This window comes from Mytilus galloprovincialis, chromosome 14 (assembly GCF_965363235.1).
Source record: "Mytilus galloprovincialis chromosome 14, xbMytGall1.hap1.1, whole genome shotgun sequence".
NCBI classification, from domain to species: Eukaryota; Metazoa; Mollusca; class Bivalvia; order Mytilida; family Mytilidae; genus Mytilus; species Mytilus galloprovincialis.
Genome location: NC_134851.1, coordinates 35,790,456 through 35,814,100, shown reverse-complemented (window position 1 = coordinate 35,814,100; position 23,645 = coordinate 35,790,456). Strand labels below are relative to the sequence as shown.

General features: G+C 32.6%; 1 protein-coding gene across 2 annotated transcripts; it reads right to left on the bottom strand.

The window, feature by feature from the left end:
- Nucleotides 1-22,636, bottom strand: LOC143058338 (uncharacterized). 2 transcript variants are annotated; one of them, XM_076231816.1, is made up of 5 exons: nt 14,467-14,583; nt 8,102-8,303; nt 6,902-7,023; nt 4,461-4,635; nt 1-324 (listed from the first exon to the last, which is right to left on the bottom strand). In XM_076231816.1, the coding sequence occupies exons 2-5, from the start codon at nt 8,223-8,225 to the stop codon at nt 80-82; spliced, it is 666 nt and encodes a 221-aa protein (XP_076087931.1). In that variant the 5' UTR covers nt 8,226-8,303; nt 14,467-14,583; the 3' UTR covers nt 1-79. The 2 variants fall into 2 exon arrangements, with proteins under 2 accessions (XP_076087931.1, XP_076087932.1); XM_076231817.1 differs by lacking the exons at nt 1-324; nt 4,461-4,635; nt 6,902-7,023 and adding exons at nt 16,341-16,487; nt 21,543-21,690; nt 22,410-22,636 and having other exon boundaries at nt 8,108-8,303; nt 14,467-14,585.
- Nucleotides 22,637-23,645: the final 1,009 nt, after the last annotated feature.

Here is a 23,645-nt window from a genome sequence, read left to right as displayed (position 1 = left end):
TTTTATTTTGACATTTTTAATTTAATTAATCTGTGTTTACCATGCTTTACCTTACCATAAAATCAATTGAATGTCGTGTCTATATAGATTTGTAGAAATCATTTTCATCATACGGATACCACAAAACATAGTTTGTATTCCATATGTTATTATAGATGTTAAACCCAATGCCTTTGATGTCATCAACGGTAATTGGTTCAAGTGGTACAGGAAATGGTGATGGATGCTTCGTTTTTGTCCCTATAACAACTAAAGGTGCATCTTTAGTTATTAACTGAAGACCATTTCCTGACTCGTCAATATAATATGCCCCATTATCAACAGCTGAAAGATAAACATGTAGAGAGACTTCAATACCTATTTTACAAAAACAAAATGTTTTACAATGTATTGTAAAATACATAAAAGTCTTCTTTTGCACTATATTCTTTACTAATTCAAGATATTTTTATTTAAAAAACCATTAACTTGACTATCGATTTTTTTTCACTCGAAATATTTTCTATGTAGCTTAGTTTGTTCACCTTTTCGAGAAAAAAAATGTCTTATAATATATTGAGATTTCTTTGTTTTTAGATAACTTTTTGTATGGTGTCGAACACATGCGTTGTCTGAGGATACATACTTTAAGACAGAAAAATGCTCACGAATTTGTTATATTTCAAAGAAAGGGCTATTTCGATATTCATTTCTCTAGTGATGTTTGTCTCTTCCTCAACAACAAAAACTTTGTTACTAGTCTGTGCTGTAAAATATTGCGTATTTGCGGAATTATTTCATTGTTCTGCGAACAGCTATTGTAAAACAAAATATACAAATAATCTAGAGGCTCTCAAGAGACTGTGTCGCTCACCTGTATTTACTGATGCTTTGGAAATCATGTAAAATAAGGTTAAAATCATAATTAATAGTATTAGATATAAGCTATTATTAGATACTATAATGATATATAAGATGACATAAAACGGCAAAAGTTCCGTAAAATTACTAACTCAGGGGCAGCAACCAAACAAAGGGTTGCTGCCCCTGAATAGTGGGACTCGTCTGAAAATTTCAGGGCAGATAAATCTAAATGTAATGAACAATTTTTGCCACCTGTCACCTCTTTTAAAATGCTTTAGTTTCAGAGATATAAACCAAAAACGGCATTTTTAATCTATGTTCTATTTTTAGCCATGTCTGCATTTTGGTTGTAAAGCAGGGTCATCGGACACATTTTTAAAACTAGATATCCTAATGTTGATTATGGTTAAATTTGTCTCAGTAGTTTAAGAGAAGAAGATTATTGTAAAAGATTACAAAAAATTACGAAAATTGTTAAAAATTGACTATAAAGGACAATGACTCCTTAAGGGGTCGACTGACAATTTTGGTCGTGTTGACTTATTTGTAGATCTTACTTTGCTGAGCATTGTTGCTGTCTACAGTTTATCTCTATCTATAATAACCAATAAAATGTTCCAGCTAGAATACGACCGCAGAGGTCGAACTCTGAACAGTTGGGGCAAGTATGGACACAACATTCAAGCTTGGTACAGCTCTGAATTTGGATTGTGTTAAAATATTTGACACAGCATAGGTTTCTGACACAGAATGAACGGGGTCATATTGAACTTAAAATTTTCAAATTTAGCTATAATGGTTCTATATCCAAAATATAAATACATAGTAAGATTCAGCATATCAAAGAAACACAAGAATTCAATTTTTTTTTTAAATCAAACAAAGTTTAATTTTGGACCCTTTGACCTCAATGTGGACCAATTTGATAACGAGGCCCAAAAATCAAAAATCCGAGTACATGTTCAGATTCAGCATATCAAAGAACCCCAAATATTCAATTTTTGTTAAAATCAAACTAAGTTAAATTTAGGACCCTTTGAACCTTAATGTAGACCCATTTGAAAACAGGACCCATAAATAAAAATATAAATACACAGTTAGATTCGGCATATCAAAGAACCTCAATAATTCAAATTTTGAGGAAATCAAACAAAGTTTAAATTTGAACCCTTTTGACCTCAATTTGATGTAGAGGCCAAAAATCAAAAAAAATATAAATTCATGGTTAGATTCAGCATATCAAAGAACCCCATCTATTCAATTATTGTTGAAATTTAATTTTGGACGATTTTGACCTCAATGTGGACCAATTTAAAAACAGGGCCTTAACAAACTGTTAGAGTCAGCATTTTAAAGAAGCCCAAGAATTATAAGATAAAACCCAATTGAAATTGGTCAAGAAATAAGCAATTTATGCAAGTATTAGAAAAGTATTGTTTTTGGCCCTTCATTCCTAAACAGTTTGGGCCATAACCTAAAAAATCAGTCCCAACGTTTCTTTTTTTGCTATGGAACCTTGTGGTACAAATTTAGAAAGATCCACACACTTTAACACAAGTTTTTGTCTCGAATCTACAAAAAATGCTTATTTGGACCCCTTTTTTGGCCCCTATTATCCGGAAATCATCTGTCTTCGGACGACGCTGACGACGACGACGAAGTGATACCAATATACGACCAAATTTTGTTAATTTTTTGCGGTCGTATAAAAACTGCAAAATTTCATAAAAATCACCAATTCAGGACACATTTTTAAACACGATACCCTAGTGATGATTGTAACAAAGTTTGATTAAATTTGTCTCAGTAGTTTCAGAGGAGAAGATTTTTGTAAGGGATTACAAAAATTTACGAAAAATTGTTAAAAATTGACTATAAAGTAGGGATGTCAAAAGATCTGAAATTTAATATTCGGATACTCGGTCATGATACTCGTGTACTCGCGAGTACTCGGAGTAATCTTAAACGCTTATTGAAAAGTTTAGATTTTAGGTTGGATGTAGTGTTTTTGTTATTACCTTTCATAAACATATTAATGAAAGACAAACGTACTACAAACATAGCTTGCTCCTCTGTCTTTTTTGTGTCAATTAAACAATGAATTACCGACCGCAGTTTCCACAAATAACCTATTATAATAGCAATTATTGTTTGTGTACATGTTCATGAACCACATTCCAATAAAATCCAAAAAAAATATTTGCATATAAAGTCCGACAAAGTAGACATTATATGTATCATCTGTTCCTGCATGAGGAGTTGGAATTTTTTTCATAATACGACTTCTCCATTAATTTGTCAACAACAATATTGGACTTCAAATTACTTGTGCTTTTTCGTGTTGCTCAGTATTAATTTTTCGGTTGTTTTTTTTTTTTTGGCACAATCGTTTGTCTGATTTTCTTTTTTTTAGCCATGACGTTGTCAGTTGATTTTCGACTTTTATGTTTGAATGTCACTCTCGTACTTTCGCCTATCTCTAAATTGTAAATTAAACAATTATTGTTAAGTTTCGAAAACAGAGTAATTAAATTAAATTGATTAAATGTACATCTCATACCAATCACGTTTACATAGAAGTCTTGATTAACAAACAAAGGTAAATTTTTATGAGTTAATTATCAATCCATGAAAGTGTTGATCCGTTTACAACACCATTAAAAATTTCTCCAATCAGTTGCATAGGGTTCACCTCAGGTCACTTTGATTTTATTCTTGTTTAGAAATATGATCTGGTCAACAATTTCAGACGAAAGACTGTTTAACTTTCTATTTTTTGTTACAAGTAGTGCACATGATAACATTTACTTGGAAGGAATGGTAGTTGCAATTGCTTGCACTACTATAACAAAATCCTCAGGATAAACATATTTATGTTGTTAATTGATTCTATTTAGTATTACAAAAGAGGTATATGAACAGAACTAAAGCGAATGGAAATGTGAAAATAACTGTATCAAGATGTATAACAGGCAAACGAGTATCCGAGTACTAAAACTGTACTCGAGTTTTCGGCGTTCCGAGCGAGTACCCGAGTACTCGAGTACTCGTTGCCATCCCTACTATAAAGGGCAATTAATCCTTGAGGGGTCCACTGACAATTTTGGTAATATTGACTTATTTGTAGATCTTTCTTTGCTGAATATTATTGCTGTTTACAGTTTATCTCTATCTATAACAATATTCAAGATAATAACCAAAAACTGCAAACTTTCCTAACATCACCAATTCGTTGGAAGCAACCAAACAACGGGTTGTCGGATTCGTCTGAAAATTTCAAGGCGGATAGATCTTAACCTCATAAACATTTTTCACCTTGTCAGATTGGCTCTGAATGCTTTAGTTTCAGATATATCAGCCAAAAAGGCATTTTACCCCTATATTTAATTTTAGCCATGTCGACCACGTTGGTTGGCAGGCGGGTCATCAGACACATTTTTAAAACAAGATATCCTAGTGATGATTGTGGTCAAGTTTGGTTAAATTTGGCTCAGTAGTTTCAGAGGAGAAGATTTTTGTTAAAGTTAACAGACGACGACGACGACGGACGACGGACGCCAAGTGATGAGAAAAGCTCACTTGACCTTTCAGGTCAGGTGAGCTAAAAATTACTATACCGTGTACATATTGACTTCCATTCTGAACGACATTTGTATGATCAACGAGATAACCAACTTTTGACAAATACCACTTTCGGTTTGATTTTGGTACTGCTGGACTGAAGTAGTAAGAAATTGATTCCGCTAGACGGCTTGGTGTCTTGCTCTTCAAAATAACTCTTGCTTCAAAGCCCAAATGATATAGTTAAACTTGTTCATTTGTACGAAAACTTGTACTTTTCGTGAAAATAAGCTATTTTTTGGAAGAGCGTAGGTAGTTTTACCAGTGTTAAGTTTCTATATTTTAGATTTCAGGATTTCATTTATTCACCTGTTCGTTTCTATTAAATTGATTACTTAGTTCCTCACATTAACGAACAAAAGCTAATTGATTAATTCGGTTTGTTCAAGAGTAAATAAAGCGGAAGTATTAACAACAAAGCAGAACGAGCATTTTTTGTGCTGACATGAATTGTCATTGATATGGTTATATTTATAAATTTACTGTTTACAAATTTTTGAATTTTTTGAAATACTAAGGCTTTTCTACCTCAGGCATAGGTTACCTTAGCTGTATTTGGCAAAACCTTTAGGAATTTTAGTCCTCAATGCTCTTCAACTTCGTACTTTATTTGACCTTTTTAACTTTTTTGGATTCGAGCGTCACTGATGAGTCTTTTGTAGACGAAACGCCTATATACTAAATTTAGTCCTGGTATCTATGATGAGTTTATTTATTCATATACGCGAGTAATTTAGGTTGAATAAAGTGCTAACCCAGGTTAATGTTGAACAGACTCATAGATGAATGAGGGACTGTGACATGTTTTGTGTTATGAAATATGACACGTTTCAACCACAAACTCAGTTTGAATATTTTAAGCACAATTTCCTTATGTTTATGTATACAATTCTCGACAGCTATTTTCAACTGAGATCCCAAAAAATCAATTACTGCGTCTCACATATTATTGTAGGTACCACTTATATGACCCTTAGAATATTGAGTATAATGAATCATAACTGAAAACCTTCGACCTAATCTTATTTATACAGTCTCATGGGATGATGTTTTTAGCATTTTTGTTTACACAAGATTTATATATAAGCGCTCTGTTTCACTCGGCCATTAAGTCTATGTGGGTGAGTGGTCTAGAGCACCGGACACAGTGCAGGCGGTGTTGTCTTGATATCCTTATAGTTCAAATTCCGACGAGGGAAGAACAAAAATTTGCTTCCGCCAATTTGCAGATTTAACTCTGTTGTGCGGATATTTAGAACTATAGTCATTATGAATTCAGAAAATTTTGAAGAGTGCAAAGAGAAAAGTACAGGCTCCATGCTTAAAAGTTTTGACAACATTTACAGATTGAACGAGTGATTTCTGGTGTTCCGAAAGGCTAGAAAATATGCTCTGTATTCATTGTATTGCATCGTTGATGAATGAAAAAACAAATTAAGTTTGATCGTAGCAACAAGTAAGTCCTTTCGAATAATTAATGACATAATTCAATAAGAAATAAGTGACTTGACGGGCACCGAAAAGGGATCTGGAACTAAAGACGCTTTGTTTATTCTGTACTTTTTGTTTTAAATATTTACATGAATTACATAATTATCTATTTCCTACATTTCAATGCACAATTGTTTAAAAACTAGGGGCAACGATCACATAAATGGGTTTTAGATTTTATATTTAGGCCTAGGTGATTGTGTTGCTTCCAAATATTTAATAATGCAGGCTTAACGAACTTTGAACACGAGTACACATACTTATACGAAAAACACATGTGGAGTGTATATACATCATTATGTATCGTTTGTGTGTTTTCAAACAAGATTTGATGATGGTAATGATAATATCGTTATATTCTAAACAGCTGAAGCTGGCATAGGTTATTTGCGAGTCAAAGTGACCAATAAGTGTTTGTCTCCAAATTCCAAAACAAACTGATTTAGATAGAGCAATGATTCAATTATTAATTAGATTACAAGGTGTCTGAAGATAGATCATTCCCAATCTTCAAAATATACACTGTTAAATTCGTGCCTAGAAATTAAACCTTTGTATTAGATGTTGAAGTATTAAAGTGTTAAGGATTGTAGTTAATATTTACACACAATACATGTAAACATCTTTAGAACTGGGACAAGTTTAGACCAAAATGCACAAATGATGTGTTTAGCATTGTGTTTTTTTAAAGTGTACACCTAGTGTTAGAACTAGCTCAACATTTGCAGCAGGAATGACAAAAACTACCTCTACAAAGAATTCAACATTGTATCCATATATATGTAGGTTTGTTTCGATGATCGTGTGAACGGTGGTTTCACCCGATATTGGACGTTGTCGTACTTATTGAAACCACTGACACATATAGTCGTTTAAAAAAAGGAATAAATGACAGGTGATGTATGCATGTGTAAGGTTGTATTTTAAAAACTTCAACGTGTTTACCGGCAGGAGAAGTTTCGTCTGACTGTCGTTCATTGCATTCTACTATAATGGTCTGTGGGGCACCATAGGATGTATTTGCAGTCGAATTTTCCATCACAAGTTCTAGGACAAATCTACACGAATCTAAATAAAAGCCAGTATAAACATATATATTGATGATAATTTAATAATCGTATCTGTTTCATCTATACGTATCAAAAAAAAAAATTCAAGATCTTTTTAAGAACACAGGGAATTCAAATTTGTTTTTTAGTCCAGGAAAAGTATATATACACAAAACTCGTGGATACTGCGATGTTTTGTTTAAGGGTGATATTTACAGAAATGTTTATATTAATATTTCTTTTTGATCGAGTTCAGTCATTTCAATTGATATTTTTAAAGTTTTTAAAGTTTGTCTTTCTATGATGTAATATTATACTACTATTTAAAACGATTAAACCCGCTGTATTTCTTTGCACATGTCCGAAGTCAGGAACTTGTTGTTCAGTAGTTGTCGTGTGTTGATGTGGTTCATAAGTGATTTTCGTTTCTCTAACCGATTAGACTGTTGATTTTTCTTTGTGAATTGTTTTACACTAGTCGTTTTGTGCCTTTGATAGTTTGCTTAACATTGTGAGCCAAGGCTCCGTGTTAAAGGCCATACTCTGACCTACGATGGTTTACTTTTTACACATTGTGACTTGGATAGAGAGTTGTGTGAATGTGACTTATACCACATCTTTTTCTATTGGTGAGTTTGATGTTACACTACAAAAAACGATGATATATATTTTGTCTTGAATTACTAAATTCAGAAGAAAAATAACAATGTTTGAATTCTATTTGTTTCATCCAGCACTTACACATACTATGAAATATAATCGGAGCTGTGGTATTTAATGAAATTAAGATCCTATTACACTTTTATATGATGCTTTTCGATGTTGATATTAATGACTTCATATACTTTCGGTCAAGATAGTTATTCCAAAAACATGTATGGAAAGCATTGTAAAAGAGGGGCGAAAGATACCAGAGGGACATATGAACAGATAACGCCATGGCTAAACATGGAAACAGACAAACAGACAAATAATAGTACACAAGACGCAACACAGAAACATTAAGGTTAAACAACACGAACCCTACCAACAAAATGGAGGTGTAATCGCCGTCATACATCTTGTTGATGTAAGAATTATATATTTGAAATCCATACCTTGATCTAATCTCCACATTCTGTTTAATTTAGTCTTCCAAAGTTTAGACTCTGGATTTGCATTCTTAGTAGAATTAGGTTTATCATATCCTGCCCCTCCGTAGTAGTTATACAATGATGACATATAACTAAAATCTGATTAATTATACGTGTTATGTAGTATAGCTCCCATTGGGTTAGAGTGATTTGATGCCCAATTAACCTGCAATTGCAAACAGTTATTCTATCATCTTTCTGATAATTTTGAAAATAATTCTAATCAGTACTTTATATGTGATTGCTAAAATTACACAATGTTCCCTATTAAACACATATCCTCAATTGTATTTAACAACTGTAATTTCATCACAGGGTCCTTTAATTGGGACGTGAAGAACAAAATGTGCAAGTTGTCCAAGGTATACATGTGCCCACTATCGCCTTCAGACAATGACAACTACGACTAAGAAGCTGATACACAATACGACATAAGTATTCTATATGTCACTAGCCAAAGCTTAACTCTATCAGGAAAAATGGATATTAATCTTTTGTTGGAAAATTGCATTGCTTTAAACAAAGGTTTATTTTACATAGGTTAATGTACCTCAAATTGTTTTTTCTTCTAGTAAATCCATATTCTAGATATAATGATTAGATACCATAAAGCTTTTGTAAGTATGGGTTCTTTCCGTTCAACTTGTTTTAAGGGCTTAAATAAGCAAAACTTAAAGACTACTTTCGATATTAGCTTGGATAACTAATTTGTAATGGTATTCTAAAAAGGCAAATGGTAAATGGTAAAATATTCAGCTATTTTTTTTAATCGAAAAATATTAATTATTTTTTTAAATATTCATTCAAGCTTAATAGTTATTTGTTTATTTACTTTAAGTTAATAAATTTAAATTTCACTGGCAACGGTTAAGGGCCTAGCATTACATGCGTATTCTGAACTATAACATGTTAAAATGTAAATGCACTTTGTCGCCTGATGTTTACGGATGATATTAAAAAAAAAAGTAAAATCACAAAAATACTTAACGCCGAGGAAAATTCAAAACGGCAAGTCCCTAATCCAATGGAAAAAACAAAAGATCAAACACATCAAATGAATGGACAATAACTGTCATAATCCTGACTTAGTACAGGCATTTTCTAATGTAGAAAATGGTGGATTAAACCTGGTTTTATAGTGCTAAACCTCTCACTTGTATGACCATCGCATCAAATTCCATTTTATTGACAGCAATGCGTCAATAAAACTACAGGCTCTAAAGAGCCTGTGTCGCTCACCTTGGTCTATGTGAATATTAAACAATGGACACAGATGGATTCATGACAAAATTGTGTTTTGGTGATGGTGATGTGTTTGTAGATCTTACTTTACTAAACATTCTTGCTGCTTACAATTATCTCTATCTATAACAGTACTTTCTGTGGAAAATGTTATTGAAAATCTTCAAATTTTAAGAAAATTATTAAAAATTGACTATGAAGGGCAATAACTCCTTAGGGGGTCAATTGACTATTTTGGTCATACTGACTTATTTTAGTTCTTACTTTGCTGTACATTATTGCTGTTTACAGTTTATCTCTATCTATAATAATATTCAAGATAATAACAAAAAAACAGCAAAATTTCCTCAAAATTACCAATTCAGGGGCAGCAACATAACAACCGATTATCCGATTCATCTGACAATTCCAGGGCAGATAGATCGTGACCTGATCAACAATTTTACTTCCTGTCAGATTTGCTCTTAATGCTTTGGTTTTTGAGCTATAAGCCAAAAAATGCATTTTACCCCCATGTTCTATTTTTAGCCATGGCGGCTATTTTGGTTTGTTGGCCGAGTTACCGGACACATTTTTTAAACTAGATACCCCAATGATGATTATGGCCAAGTTTGGTTAAATTTGGCCCAGTAGTTTCAGAGGAGAAGATTTTTCTAAAAGATTACTAAGATTTACGAAAAATGGTTAAAAATTGACTATAAAGGGCAATAACTCCTAAAGTGGTCAACTGACTATTTTGGTCATGTTGACTTATTTGTAGATCTTACTTTGCTGAACATTATTGCTGTTTACAGTTTATCTCTATCTATAATAATATTCAAGATAATAACCAAAAACAGCAAAATTTCCTTAAAATTACCATTTCAGGGGCAGCAACCCAACAACGAAATGTCCGATTCATCTGAAAATTTCAGGGCAGATAGATCTTGACCTGATAAACAATATTAAACATGTCAGATTTGCTCTTAATGCTTTGGTTTTTGAGTTATAAGCCAAAAACTGCATTTTACCCTTATGGTCTATTTTTAGCCATGGCGGCCATCTTGGTTAGTTGGCCGGATCACCGGACACATTTTTTTAAACTAGATACCCCAATGATGATTATGGCCAAGTTTGGTTAAATTTGGCCCAGTAGTTTCAGAGGAGAAGATTTTTCTAAAAGATTACTAAGATTTACGAAAAATGGTTAAACATTGACTATAAAGGGCAATAACTCCTAAAGTGGTCAACTGACCATTTTGGTCATGTTGACTTATTTGTAGATCTTACTTTGCTGAACATTATTGCTGTTTACAGTTTATCTCTATCTATAATAATATTCAAGATAATAACCAAAAACAGCAAAATTTCCTTAAAATTACCATTTCAGGGGCAGCAACCCAACAACGAAATGTCCAATTCATCTGAAAATTTCTGGGTAGATAGATCTTGACCTGATGAACAATTTTACCCTGTCAGATTTGCTCTAAATGCTTTGGTTTTTGAGTTATAAGCCAAAAACTGCATTTGACCCCTATGTTTTATTTTCAGTCATGGCGGCCATCTTGGTTGGTTGGCCGGGTCACCAGACACATTTTTTTAACTAGATACCCCAATGATGATTATGGCCAAGTTTGGTTAAATTTGGCCCAGTAGTTTCAGAGGAGAAGATTTTTTTTAAAGATTACTAAGATTTACGAAAAATGGTTAAAAATTGACTATAAAGGGCAATAACTCCTAAAGTGGTCAACTGACCATTTTGGTCATGTTGACTTATTTGTAGATCTTACTTTGCTGAACATTATTGCTGTTTACAGTTTATCTCTATCTATAATAATGTTCAAGATAATAACCAAAAACAGCAAAATTTCCTTAAAATTACCATTTCAGGGGCAGCAACCCAACAACGAAATGTCCGATTCATCTGAAAATTTAAGGGCAGATAGAATTGACCTGATGAACAATATGACCCATGTCAGATTTGCTCTAAATGCTTTGGTTTTTGAGTTATAAGCCAAAAACAGCATTTTACCCCTATGTTCTATTTTTAGCCATGGCGGCCATCTTGGTTGGTTGACCGGGTCACCGGACACATTTTGTAAACCAGATACCCCAATGATGATTATGGCCAAGTTTGGTTAAATTTTGCATAGTAGTTTCAGAGGAGAAGATTTTTGTAAAAGTTAACGCAGGACGACGACGACGGACGACGACGGACGCCGGACGCCAAGTGATGAGAAAAGCTCACTTGGCCCTTTGGGTCAGTTGAGCTAAAAAGACATAATAGGTAAAATTTTCAAAATAGGGGTATAGCAGTCATCACCGTGTCAAAAACTCAATCAGAACAAAAAAAAACCAAATATTTAACAAGGAAACACTAAAAAGCATTTATCAAATTTAACAACCGCGTTCATTCTTACTTATTTTTGTACTTTTTTTTAAGTATGTTAAAATTAACCAATAAAGGTTTGAAATATCTTAAGTCATGTTACCGAATGGCTATGTTAACATCAACTCTGATGTATAATCGCGCTTTTGAAGTCGGAATGTAAACGTCACACAGGTAGAGATATAATATAATTTTGTCGACCAAAGTATGCAATAATCATAATAGAACAAAAACATAATGACGGGATGTTGAAAATACAGAGCCACGTTACATGTATATGTATCAAAGAAACACAAAAAGTCACACGGACAAAGCACACTAGCAAACATAGATAATACAAACAACACATTGACAGGATGCATAAGTACCGACCACGTCAAATGGATATCACAAAAAAAAAAACAGACCAAAAATTAAAAGTAATATTAATAAAGACAAATAAATTGATATTTCCGGAAATATGTGTTGTCTATGACAAGTCGATTTCGTCAAAGCTATGTTTCAACCCATTTTTGAAAAAAATTACACACTACGAATAAAAAACCATAAACACACATTGAGATTATACAAAATGTAAAATACACATTGAGAATTGAAATTAAACACTGATATTTCAAAAAGACGCACTTTATATGCGCACATATCTAATTCGCATACTTAATCTGATTCTCTTACACGCATAAAACAGTTAGGGGACATAAATCGTTAGTCCTTCAATTTGGCGACTTAAAAAAATACAAGAAAAATCCCCACTTACTCGTATTACATCATATAACCAAATGGTGAAAAACTTTATTAAGATTTTACGAAAGTATTGGAACAATCTGAAAAATGAAAACAATGAAGTGAATTGTTAACCCAAGTTCCTATTATAGCATATAAACGTAACAAAACTATAAAGATTACTTTGCAAAATCAGGATAGCAGTTGAAAGTTTATTTTTAAAAGGGACTCGTGCTTAAACATTTTTAAGCAAAAAATCCCGATAGCGACACTGTTTATAATAATCTGAATTATAAGCAACAAACTTATGAATATGAGTAAGCAAAAAACCTTGTTTAGTCTTGAAATGTATTACGAATAGTGGTTGAAGAAAACGCATTCAATTTTAATGACGAGAGTTCGGAAGACCAAGATATTAATCTGTTGAATTATTCATCTCATGAGTATTCATTCTAAATTTGCATAGTTATCTCCGTATGTATTTGTGAAATCTTCCGAAATAATCTACGGGACAATCTTCGGGACAATCTGCGGATCCCGGACCCGCCGCTTATTATTATAACATCCAAGCCAAACATAATCTGCAGGACCCACCGATTATTACTATCATTCTAATAAAATCTGAACCAAAAATAATCTACGGGGAGGAGCCTAGTCAATTTAGCTCCATGAAAACCACTGAACTATATGCACAAAATTTAGAGTAGGCTGTTGTCTGCTCTATGGTTGGGTTGTTGTCGCTTTGACACATGCCCCATTTCCTTTTTCAATTTTACATATAGAACTTGGTGGGGTTACACATGACTGTGAGTGTTCATGCTCAAATTAATTTACCTTAATTGATATTTGTTTTTTCTACATTGGCGAGAGGTATAGGGGGAGTGTTGAAATCTCAAAAATATATTTTAACCTGGCCGTATTTTAGTAACCTGTTCCAAGCCAGAAGCCTCCGGCCTTTGTTACTAGTCTCGATGATTTTTAATTGAGCTCATTTAAATTTAACATTTAATTCGGAGTTTAGTATGAGGTCCATGATCACTGAACTAGTACACATTTTCTGAAACACCTCTGGTGCGGGATTTTTTCTTCTTCTCTGTATTGAAGACCTATTGGTGGCTTTCGGCTGTTTAATGCTCTTTGGTCGGATTATTGTCTATTTGACTCATTCCCCATTTCCATTCTCAATTTTAAACAATATCATTAAATAACATATGCAGATTATTTTATGGTTTCGGTTTTCGAATAATCGGCGGGTCATGATTTTTAAAAGCCGAAGATTTTATTATTGAAAATAATCGGCGGGGTCTTTATTTTAAAAGCCGAAGATTTTATAATTGATAAAAATCGACGAGGTCGTGAATTTCTAAAAGCCGAAGATTTTTTGTTTCCATGTATTTCTACAGGAAAAAATAATGATAATCGGGGGGTTCACTGTGGCTTTCCATATACATGTATCTTAGTATGTCTATTAAAAATCTCAGTGTGTAATCTTAAATTCTGTGTGTGTGTCCTTCGGGTTTTTTTAATCTCTGTGTGTAATTTTGATTTCAGTCAATGTGTTATTTTAGATTTTAAAATCTCAGAATGTGTATTTTACTTCTCAGTGCTTCCATATTTGTGCTTTTTTTTGGGAGTTCGGTTAATAAATTAATTTTGTACTCTTTTTTTTTAACTGTCGCACACATAAAAATGGCGTAAAGTTTAAAATTTAGAAACAAAACATCAGTTCAACTACTAGTATTTAACCTAACTCGTCCGTATGATATAAACGATTACATACTTTACACTTTTATTTTCTATGATAAGTGTTTTGAGTAAGATAGACCAAACTGGTAAAGTATTAACGTCTTTCGGTTAGCTTTAGCTTTAAATGTTGTGATACTTACTATAATAGAAGCTATATGTTTATGATGTTTAACACAAAAATGAATTAGTGTTGTGACCTGAAATATGTTTTTCTACTTGCACAGTGATATATGATATATGTAATACATACTTTGTTAAAAGGATCATACAAAGTTCTTAAAGATCCATCACCATTGAAGCCTATCTTCATTCCCTGTTCACATTCAAAGTATCTGCTTAAAATTGAAGTGATGTTTTGAATTTGGTATTCTGTAAAATATTTTAGGATAAAGTTGTAATGGAAAATGAAATACATTTAGCGTGTCCTATTTTCAAAATATATTTTTTTGCGATGCGATTTATAATTTCATTTAGTTTCATTTTGGTTCATTCTTTAGATCTTTACACTCAACTTTAATTAATAGTATACGAGCTTCTTATCATCCTTTTGGTCATACAATGTGCACTTTTAATAAAATTTTGAAATGTAGGTATATTTTTTTAATGTCTTGAACTAAATTGTCACTGATAACTTGGACTATTATACTATAATCGTCCCAGCTGATAATCGAAATAGTGTTATGTAGTTAAATTTTAACGTTCTAGACCAATTAAAATGATTTGTGAACAAATATAACACATGATACTTCAAAAGCATGTTTATTTCATAAAACTAAGTAATAACAGTACAAATATACTGGGCTTGATCACGTTCTTTATGATTCAACTTTCCAATAAATTTTAGTACTCAAAAGTCGTGCTACATTATAGAAAGAGTTCTTTTACAAGCTACTAGCTGTAGATGAAGACAGACAAAAGGTATCACGTCAACCAAACAACATCAATCTAGTAAAAACAAACATCACCTATCTCAAAAAAGAAAACAATGAAAAGACAAACAACAATTAAAAAATACTACACGAAACCCACATAGACCCCCCACCACCACCACCACCATAAGTAAACAGTTCCTGTCTCGTTATTGCCATCCGTCGTAATACTCATTGCATGTACAAATTATAAAGTGGAAAGTATTCATAATCATCTATGAAACATATATTCCTTATCTGATTGCATTTTTAAAACTTTCGAATGAATGCTTTTAAAACTTTAAAATTTGGAATGCAACGGTTTCCTTTTTAGCAGATTATGAAACTCTATTTCAAGAAAATCATGACAAGAAACATAAGGCCTGGAATATCGAATCAACTGTGAGATATATTTTTCATATACAGGTGCGGCTTCAGTGTTAAATATACACTAATTATGGTGAGTCATCAATAGCAAAATTGGAGTCACATTATGTCGTAAAAATAACTTTTTAATCGACCATCGTTGTCAGTTTCGTTACGTTAGTCAACATATGTAGCAGACTTAACTGTAAACGTGGTATCCTGTATTTCAAATCCATTGAGATATCGTGATGATGTCAGTGTCAGATAAAATGTTAAACGCATTCTTTCAATCTGGCATTTAGTTTAGAAAGAAGAATACTGGAGTAAACATTAGAGAGGTCAAATATTTTATACTATTGTAGGGGCTTGGATTGAAAGTATTATAACATGCATTTTTTTTAGTACCAACATCGTATCACCACGAGTACTATGAAGCTACGTTTTGATTGGTGATGAAAATTTATATAGATGTTTTGGGAAAAAGTTTTTCGAAGATCACGGCAGATCCAGCAATATGCATGTTGTACGTTAACTGTACTAATTTTACTGCACTAGGTGCTCGTTATGGAAGAGGCCTAATTATTTGAAATGCGATTTAAACAAATAAAATCTAGACCGATTATTTGTCATTTGCGATCGAATAGGAATATAAATTTTATCAACAGCACATATTTGTTAGAAGGCTCATAACGGTGACTACGATACAATTACCAACAGCAGTCTTGACTCAAATAAGTGGATAGCATGTTATACAACATCAAACTGCATTTTAATTTTCTGCACACAATGGCATTTTGCATGCATTTACAATCATCTAAATCGTGTATTTGTTTTGTATAAGCTTTCTTACCGCCAACATCAGGGTCTACTGGATTAGTTTCGGACAATAGATATTCTACAATATCGGCAAGTGGATGGTTGCCTAATTTATCTAATGCCACGTGTAAGAATTCTCGCTGTTCTTGCCATGCCATTACACAATTTCTATAGTTTGAACCTTAAACATAATTAACGAGAAACATGTCAAAATATATTTACTTTTTAGTATTCATATTACTTTCTTTTAGTTGTCGTTATTTCGTTCACAAAAGATTCTTCAGTGACACTCGAATAAAAAAGACCATGGCAAAATAGGGAGCAATACAGTTGCCCTCATAATAAAACTATAAATGATTTTACGACTGTTGTGTGGTCGAAAGGGTATGAAAACTACGTGAAGATATGTTGCATGTTAACGATAGTCGAACATCAGTCCGAAATTGTCTTGACTCGATTTCCAAAACACTTTGTAGAGCTACTGTATTTTTATGGGCTCAAATCTTTTAATAAACAAATATCGTCTGCTAAATGCTTGATGACAAGTAGTATTTTCTGTTGAAATATGGAAGATTACAACTTATAAAAAATTATCAATAGAGAATACTAGTATACAAAATTATTATACAGGTTGCAGGGAAACAGTTTTCGCAAACCGAATCTGACTCTGTTTTATACTACTTCGTGTGTTTTACTGGTACTGTTAATGGCTAACAGAAGGTTTGGCGCGAAAGGGCCAATTATTTAACTGCATCTTTTACGTACATTTTTTGGTAAACTAGGACTGTTTGAGTTATGGAACCCGGTAAAAAATCGTTTTAAATAATCACTAGTTAGAAGCTGCTTTTTTGTTTTCTAAGTGTCGTCTCTTAGAATACATTTTACGTCTCGTTATGTGCTCTTCAAACATAGCCATTGTTTGGCATTCAAGGACCAGTTCAAAAAATATAATTGTAGAAACATAAACAGTAAGGGAGTCACTGTCTTTCAAAAATGAACACCGTGAGTTCCGAGGACCTGCTAGTTTATAATCGTTTATACACTGTAAATATACCTGACGCCTGACGCGTCCGGACGCGTTCAAAATTTGTTCACCGAATGTTCAATATTTTAACGTCATATGTTCATGCTTAGAAACGTGTTCAAAGATTTAACGTTTGTGTTAAAAATATTAACATGTGTGTTCAGACACGGTGAACACCGATGTTCAAATTCTGATCTAAAAAAGAAGACAGTCGTTTGTACGATTTTCTATCCTTCCAATTGGCAAATTCAAAAAGAAATTCTTTAAAATATATACTGACCGGCTTTAGAAACGCAACACTAGATTATTCTTTTCAATTTTCATTTTTAATTATGCATTTTTTTTGTAAACAAACTTATGAATAGAAAGTTCTGTCATTACTTAAATGTTTGAAAAAAAAATGCAGTTCGAAAGTTGAATTGATTACGTCCTTTTCGATGTTCAAATATTGTGGTATCACTGAAACCCTGGTTTTCCCCATACCAATGAACGTGTCACCGTCAAAAGCAATGACTGCCTGTAACAAACGCCAAAATGATTGTCAAAAAGGTCAACCATTTCTGTTCGGCACGTTTTGGTTTCTGTTTTGCACCTTCTGATTTTGCCGTTATTCCACCCATTACAATGTGTTTTGTCAATTATGCGGTTTAAACTTTAAGGCTCTAAATGTTTTTCTGCAGTCGATTCTTTGCCAGTTCAGTTAATGGGAAACATTTATGGCATTAATCTGTGCAAAATTTCATTCATCAATTTGGTTAGCAGTTGACGTTGTGGCCGTAGATCTGTCTCACAAATGACGTTGTCTAATCAAATTCTATTGACGTTGCATTGTCACTACATGTTGATCTAGTCTGTGATGGTCTTCAACAAATCCAGTCTACCGGTATCATTGTCGGAAGGACAGTAAGACAAGTTTCTGACGTCAATTTTTTGTGTTGCAGCACGTTCACGTTTTCCTGTTTGCAGAATTCTAATGAGTTGATTCAGCTTTTCATTCCTGAGTTTTGGCAATATGGAGATGCAACATTTTTTAAATGATTAAAGTGTGTCCAAGGATTGAACGAACTGTTTCACAAAGAAAAAAAACGGAAAAAATCTTTTATTGGCTCGAAATTTCTCTTTCTGAAATTTCGTGCGATCTAAAAAATCTGGTATGTTCAATAACCACAGGTAAGTCAGATGTTTATTTTTCGAAAGGGAAAGACATATGATGAGCATGAATAGTAGTTGTATGAGGATCAAACATTATTTGGTGAAAAAAAATCTACAAAATGAGTGTTGCGTTTTTAAAGCCAGTCAGTATATGAATGTATACGCAGGATGATGATCTTGTGAATTTTTTACTAATATTTTAGCAAGTGGGAAATATTAAACTTCCAATCTGGCATATATGTATAGTTTATGAACTTATTTTATTATTATTACTAGTTTTACTTATAAGTGACAAAATTATGCATATCAATGAGGCCTGTTATGATAATATCGTAATAAAAATATGTCGATGTTTATCTTATTTCATAATCCGTTCAGTTTATCAACATTACATGTTCAATCAGTGTTCAAATCGCTCGAAATTTTGAACACCAAGCGTTAAAAAAATGTACCAGGGTACCAAATACCGGAAACAGAAATCGGCTGGTGATTTAGGCGGTTTAACAAAGAATGGATACACATAAGGAAGAGAACTGGAGAAGGGATTTCTATCCCACATGAACACGAAAGAAGTGAGTAACAACTTAGGATAATCTCCATAGGTAGTTCGATGGTTTCCTTGTTATTTTCTCATGTCAGATATATATATTTGTCAAATATTCATAACCGTTATATCCAAATATTCAACATAAAAGACGAATTCAAGAACAGGATTTAGATTAAACGTAAATAACTAATGATTTCCTAAACTGATGAATAACCAGTCTGTGGTCGTCTGTCTGTTATACAGAATAAATGATGATTTTTGTCATCCACGTATATTAGTTGAAGATCACCAAGTGTTAAGAACTCTAACATCAAGTGTTAAAAGTGAAACACAAAGGCATTAAAAACTGAACACCACACATTCAATTGATGAACACTACGTGTTAAGGGCTCTAACATCAAATGTTCAAAAATGAAACACAATGGCATTAAAAACTGAACACCACATATTCAATTGATGAACACTAAGTGTTAAATAACTCTAACATCAAGTGTTCAAAAGTGAAACACAATGGCATTCAAAACTGAACACCACACATTCAATTGATGAACACTAGTGTAAATATTTGGAACACCATTTTTGATTTAGAAAATGCATTCCTTTTTTTATTTATTTGCAGGAATCGTTAGATTGAAATGTTTGAATTAGGAACCGGTAGCCAATAATCCCACGAAGGTCATTTCTGCATTCTATAAAGTGTTGGGGGAAAAAAAGATATCAAAAAAGGTATGATAATATATTTATAGTATGAAATTCAAAACAGTGTGGCTGTGGCCATTGATTGACACATTAAATTCATCCATTGACTGGGACAATTTACGTGAACGTTTGTCTGTAACGACCACTGTTCACGACGTACCTACGATAGACATTTAAACTGTGGGGTCACCAAAGGTTTCTTAACGCCTTTAATTATAAAGTAATTCGAAAAAATAATCAGGAATAACCTTTATGTTTTGATTTATATAATTGGTATAAATCAAAACATCGTGTTATTTCTGATTAATTTTTTCGAATTACTTTATTGAGGTGTTGAGAACCTTTGGTGACCCCATAGTTTAAGTGTCTTTAAAAAGTACATAGTGATCAGTGGTCGTTACATACAAACGTTCACCTAAATTGTCCCAGTCAATGGATGAATTTAATGTGTCAATCAATGGCCACAGCCACACTGTTTTGAATTTTATTCTATTTATAGCTTATGTGGGTGTCTCATTTCTATATCTGTATACCTTAGGTCAAGAAATCGACTTTTGTAATTTATAATTTCAAAACTTGCGTTTCAGTGCCATAGAATTTCAATTTGTCCTCTAGTATATATCGAAATTAAAGCATAACAATCATTGCATAATTTGATGTTTTATAAAAAAAACTCTCTTCTATTGATTTTAAATTTTATTTTGCAGGATTTATAGGCTCATAGACTTAACTTGTTGTGGAGGACTTTGACATTCGGAAGTTGATAACAACACATAAAATGCCACCCAGTTGGTAGCTTTAAGGGAAGATGCACTGAAAAGTGGAGCATACATTGTATGTGATCGTACAAGAACTGTTGGAATTTGCAAACTTTTAAACTTTCATTGTGACAAATATCTATATCATAAACTATCAACTTATCACATTGACATGCTTTTTCGGTTAGGATACACATGATGCAGCAACTATCTTTTCATGTAAGGGTAAATACTTATTTGTGATATGAAGTCAGTTTAAAAACATTATGTATGTGGTTTCACTGACTGTTACTTGTGATTGCATAAGGTATTCTTGTGTACTTTTCTTATATGTCTTACATATATGCTCATTTGATTATATAAAGAATTACTTGTTAAAATATGTTTTATTGTTATATTTTGCCTGATTCAATATAGTTTTTATAACAGTTTAATTAAGTTTAGTATTTATGGAACATTATGTACGCTTGAAAATAGAACATGTTCCACATTTGAACACCATCACTTTGAACACCTATGTCAACTGTTCTGAATGTTAACATCTGGTGTTCTGGATCTTAACATTTCTGGTTTTAAACATGTTCTGTGTGTTCAAAAAGTGTAACATGGCTGTTGAACGCGTCGACGTATTAAGATTTTGAACATTCGGACACGTTAAATCGTTGAACACTAATGTTAAGGTCTCTATCATCAAGTGTTCAAAAATGAAACAGAAAGGCATTAAAAACTGAACACCACACATTCAATTGATGAACACTAGTGTAAACATTTGGAACACCATTACACGTTCAAAAAGTGTTACAAAAAAGCGTTCAAGCAGTGTTCTATTCATTAACACTTAGATTTACAGTGTAGGGTCGATCTTTTCCGCTAAACTATAATAATGGTTATCCTCTGTTATAATAAAATAAAGTGAACTAACAATGATAATTTTGAAATGTCAATGAAACCAAACATTGACGTTATCAGCTATTCTTAAAGAAAATCAAACTTATACTTTTATAAGATGTTTTCTTTACTGTATACATAACTTATTTAGTTCATTTAAAAACATACCTGTCAATGCTTTCTGAAACGCAACATTTGTCCAGTTAATGTTGTCTCTAACACTTGGAAGACCCCATGTATGCTCGGGTACTTTGACAAGAAACCTAACTGCATCTTTTATCCTAGGGTCTGTATATATAGAATAACCATACATTGTCTCGAAATATCAATGTTATTTGTGCGAGGCTGTGCCGAGCTTTTCTACCTGTTTCGAGCCGAGTACACATAACAGATTGATATTTCGAGACAATGTATGGTTATTCTTTATATACCGCAACTCTTATAACTGTTCAAAATGAAGTATTTAGGGTAAAAACCGTCATTCTTTAATTGTGAGCGGACAACGTAAAATTGCCGCGAACCGGTATGTTTTATTGGCGTCATAAATAAAACTCTACGGAAACACATTGTCAACGTCATAAACAAGGTGATATACGGTCAGTGACTGTATATCACATATGAATATACGGTCAATGCAATTTGACTGCTCAAATAGCACAGCTGCAGTATATAATTACATTCATCTTTAGAGAAAAAAATCAAACAGTAAGAAAAACACATTACGTCACAAGCTCATAATAAAATATGTAGCCTTTAAACCGTTAAGGGTATTTTCCGTAGTTAAAAGTACTGAAATTGCTCTTTATGATGTGGTGAAACGTTGATTTAAGATATGACATCATATCACCATACATTGATATTCCAAAGGTTAAATAATTACTTGTTCTCTTTATCTGGTAGAATGGCGATATTTCCTACGCATAATTTATTATAGAGTTGATTGTTCTCTTTCAGCCAGCTTTCTTATTTTTCTTTTTTGTTACTATCTTTTATATTTGATTTAATTTTACATAAAATTTAAAATCATAATATTACTTGAATGAAAACAAAGTTCAAGTCCTGTTTGAAACGCTCTTTGGAAAGTAAGCTTATAGGGATCTGAAGAGATTCCTTGAATCCAAGTATCTCCAATTTCTTGTGTCAAAACTGGTAGTTGATTCTAATCTTGATTGGTTGTATTGCTTCAATATAATCTTCAAATGTTGAAGCATCAATTTCAGCACCTGGAAACTGTAAACGTAGTATTTCGTAGTAGTTCAAGATTTCCTGAAAATAAATTTAATTGGTTTTCACTTTGCTTTATCTTAAGTAACAATGACTTTCTTTAAAAAAAAACTCACATTATCTTAAGCGTAAGTTCCATTTTATATACCAATGATACCAGCAGCTACTTTTTTTCGGAGGCTACTTTTTAATTGAAACAAAAATATTCTGTGAGATTAATCTATTAATCTTTCTTTGCCTGAAGTATATGAAACTTTTATCAACTAAATTATAACGTAACGGTACCCAAATTGCACCGAGTACCCAAATTGCACCGAGTACCCAAATTGCACCTATTTAGCAAAACTAGCAGCGAAAATCTTACAAGATTTCCTAGAGACTAAACAATTTGTATTTTTATGATTTGATACTAAGCACATCTTTCAACATAGGTAAAACTATTTAGATATGCACAAAACGTTCACAGAAATTATCAACAGATGAAGTATTTACTGAAAAAGCAAAATGTACTGAAACGTCGCCATGCGACGTCATCAAAACGTCATCTTTTTAAAATAAGCAAATACAATATGTTACAAGTATCCATGTAAAAAATAATGAAGAGTAAGCATGGACTAATATCCAATTGTTCAAAATATTTGAAGAAATTAAACAAAACCTTTGTTATTAGACTTTTGACGATGTGAATTTAAGCATGGATGCAATTTGGGCACTCCTCATTTCAGAATCATTGATGGTTTAGAGGTCAGTTTAGACCCATTTTTCTATGATTCCATATGGAATAAAAATCAAATTGGTGTACCTTTATAATAAAGAAGGATACGGCTACAAAATAAACATAGAATGGACATTTTTGTCTTTATCATAAAAAAACGTAGATGAAAAAACTGTCAAAATAGGTGCAATTTGGGTACCGTCACGTTATATATATATATGTAAACCTCAGATCTATGAACGACCTCAAATCTGTGTCCGTTTCTCAAATCTATGCCCCATCGTGACGTCAATCGCTAATCTATGTCCATAAAAAATTATTCGGCCTCAAAT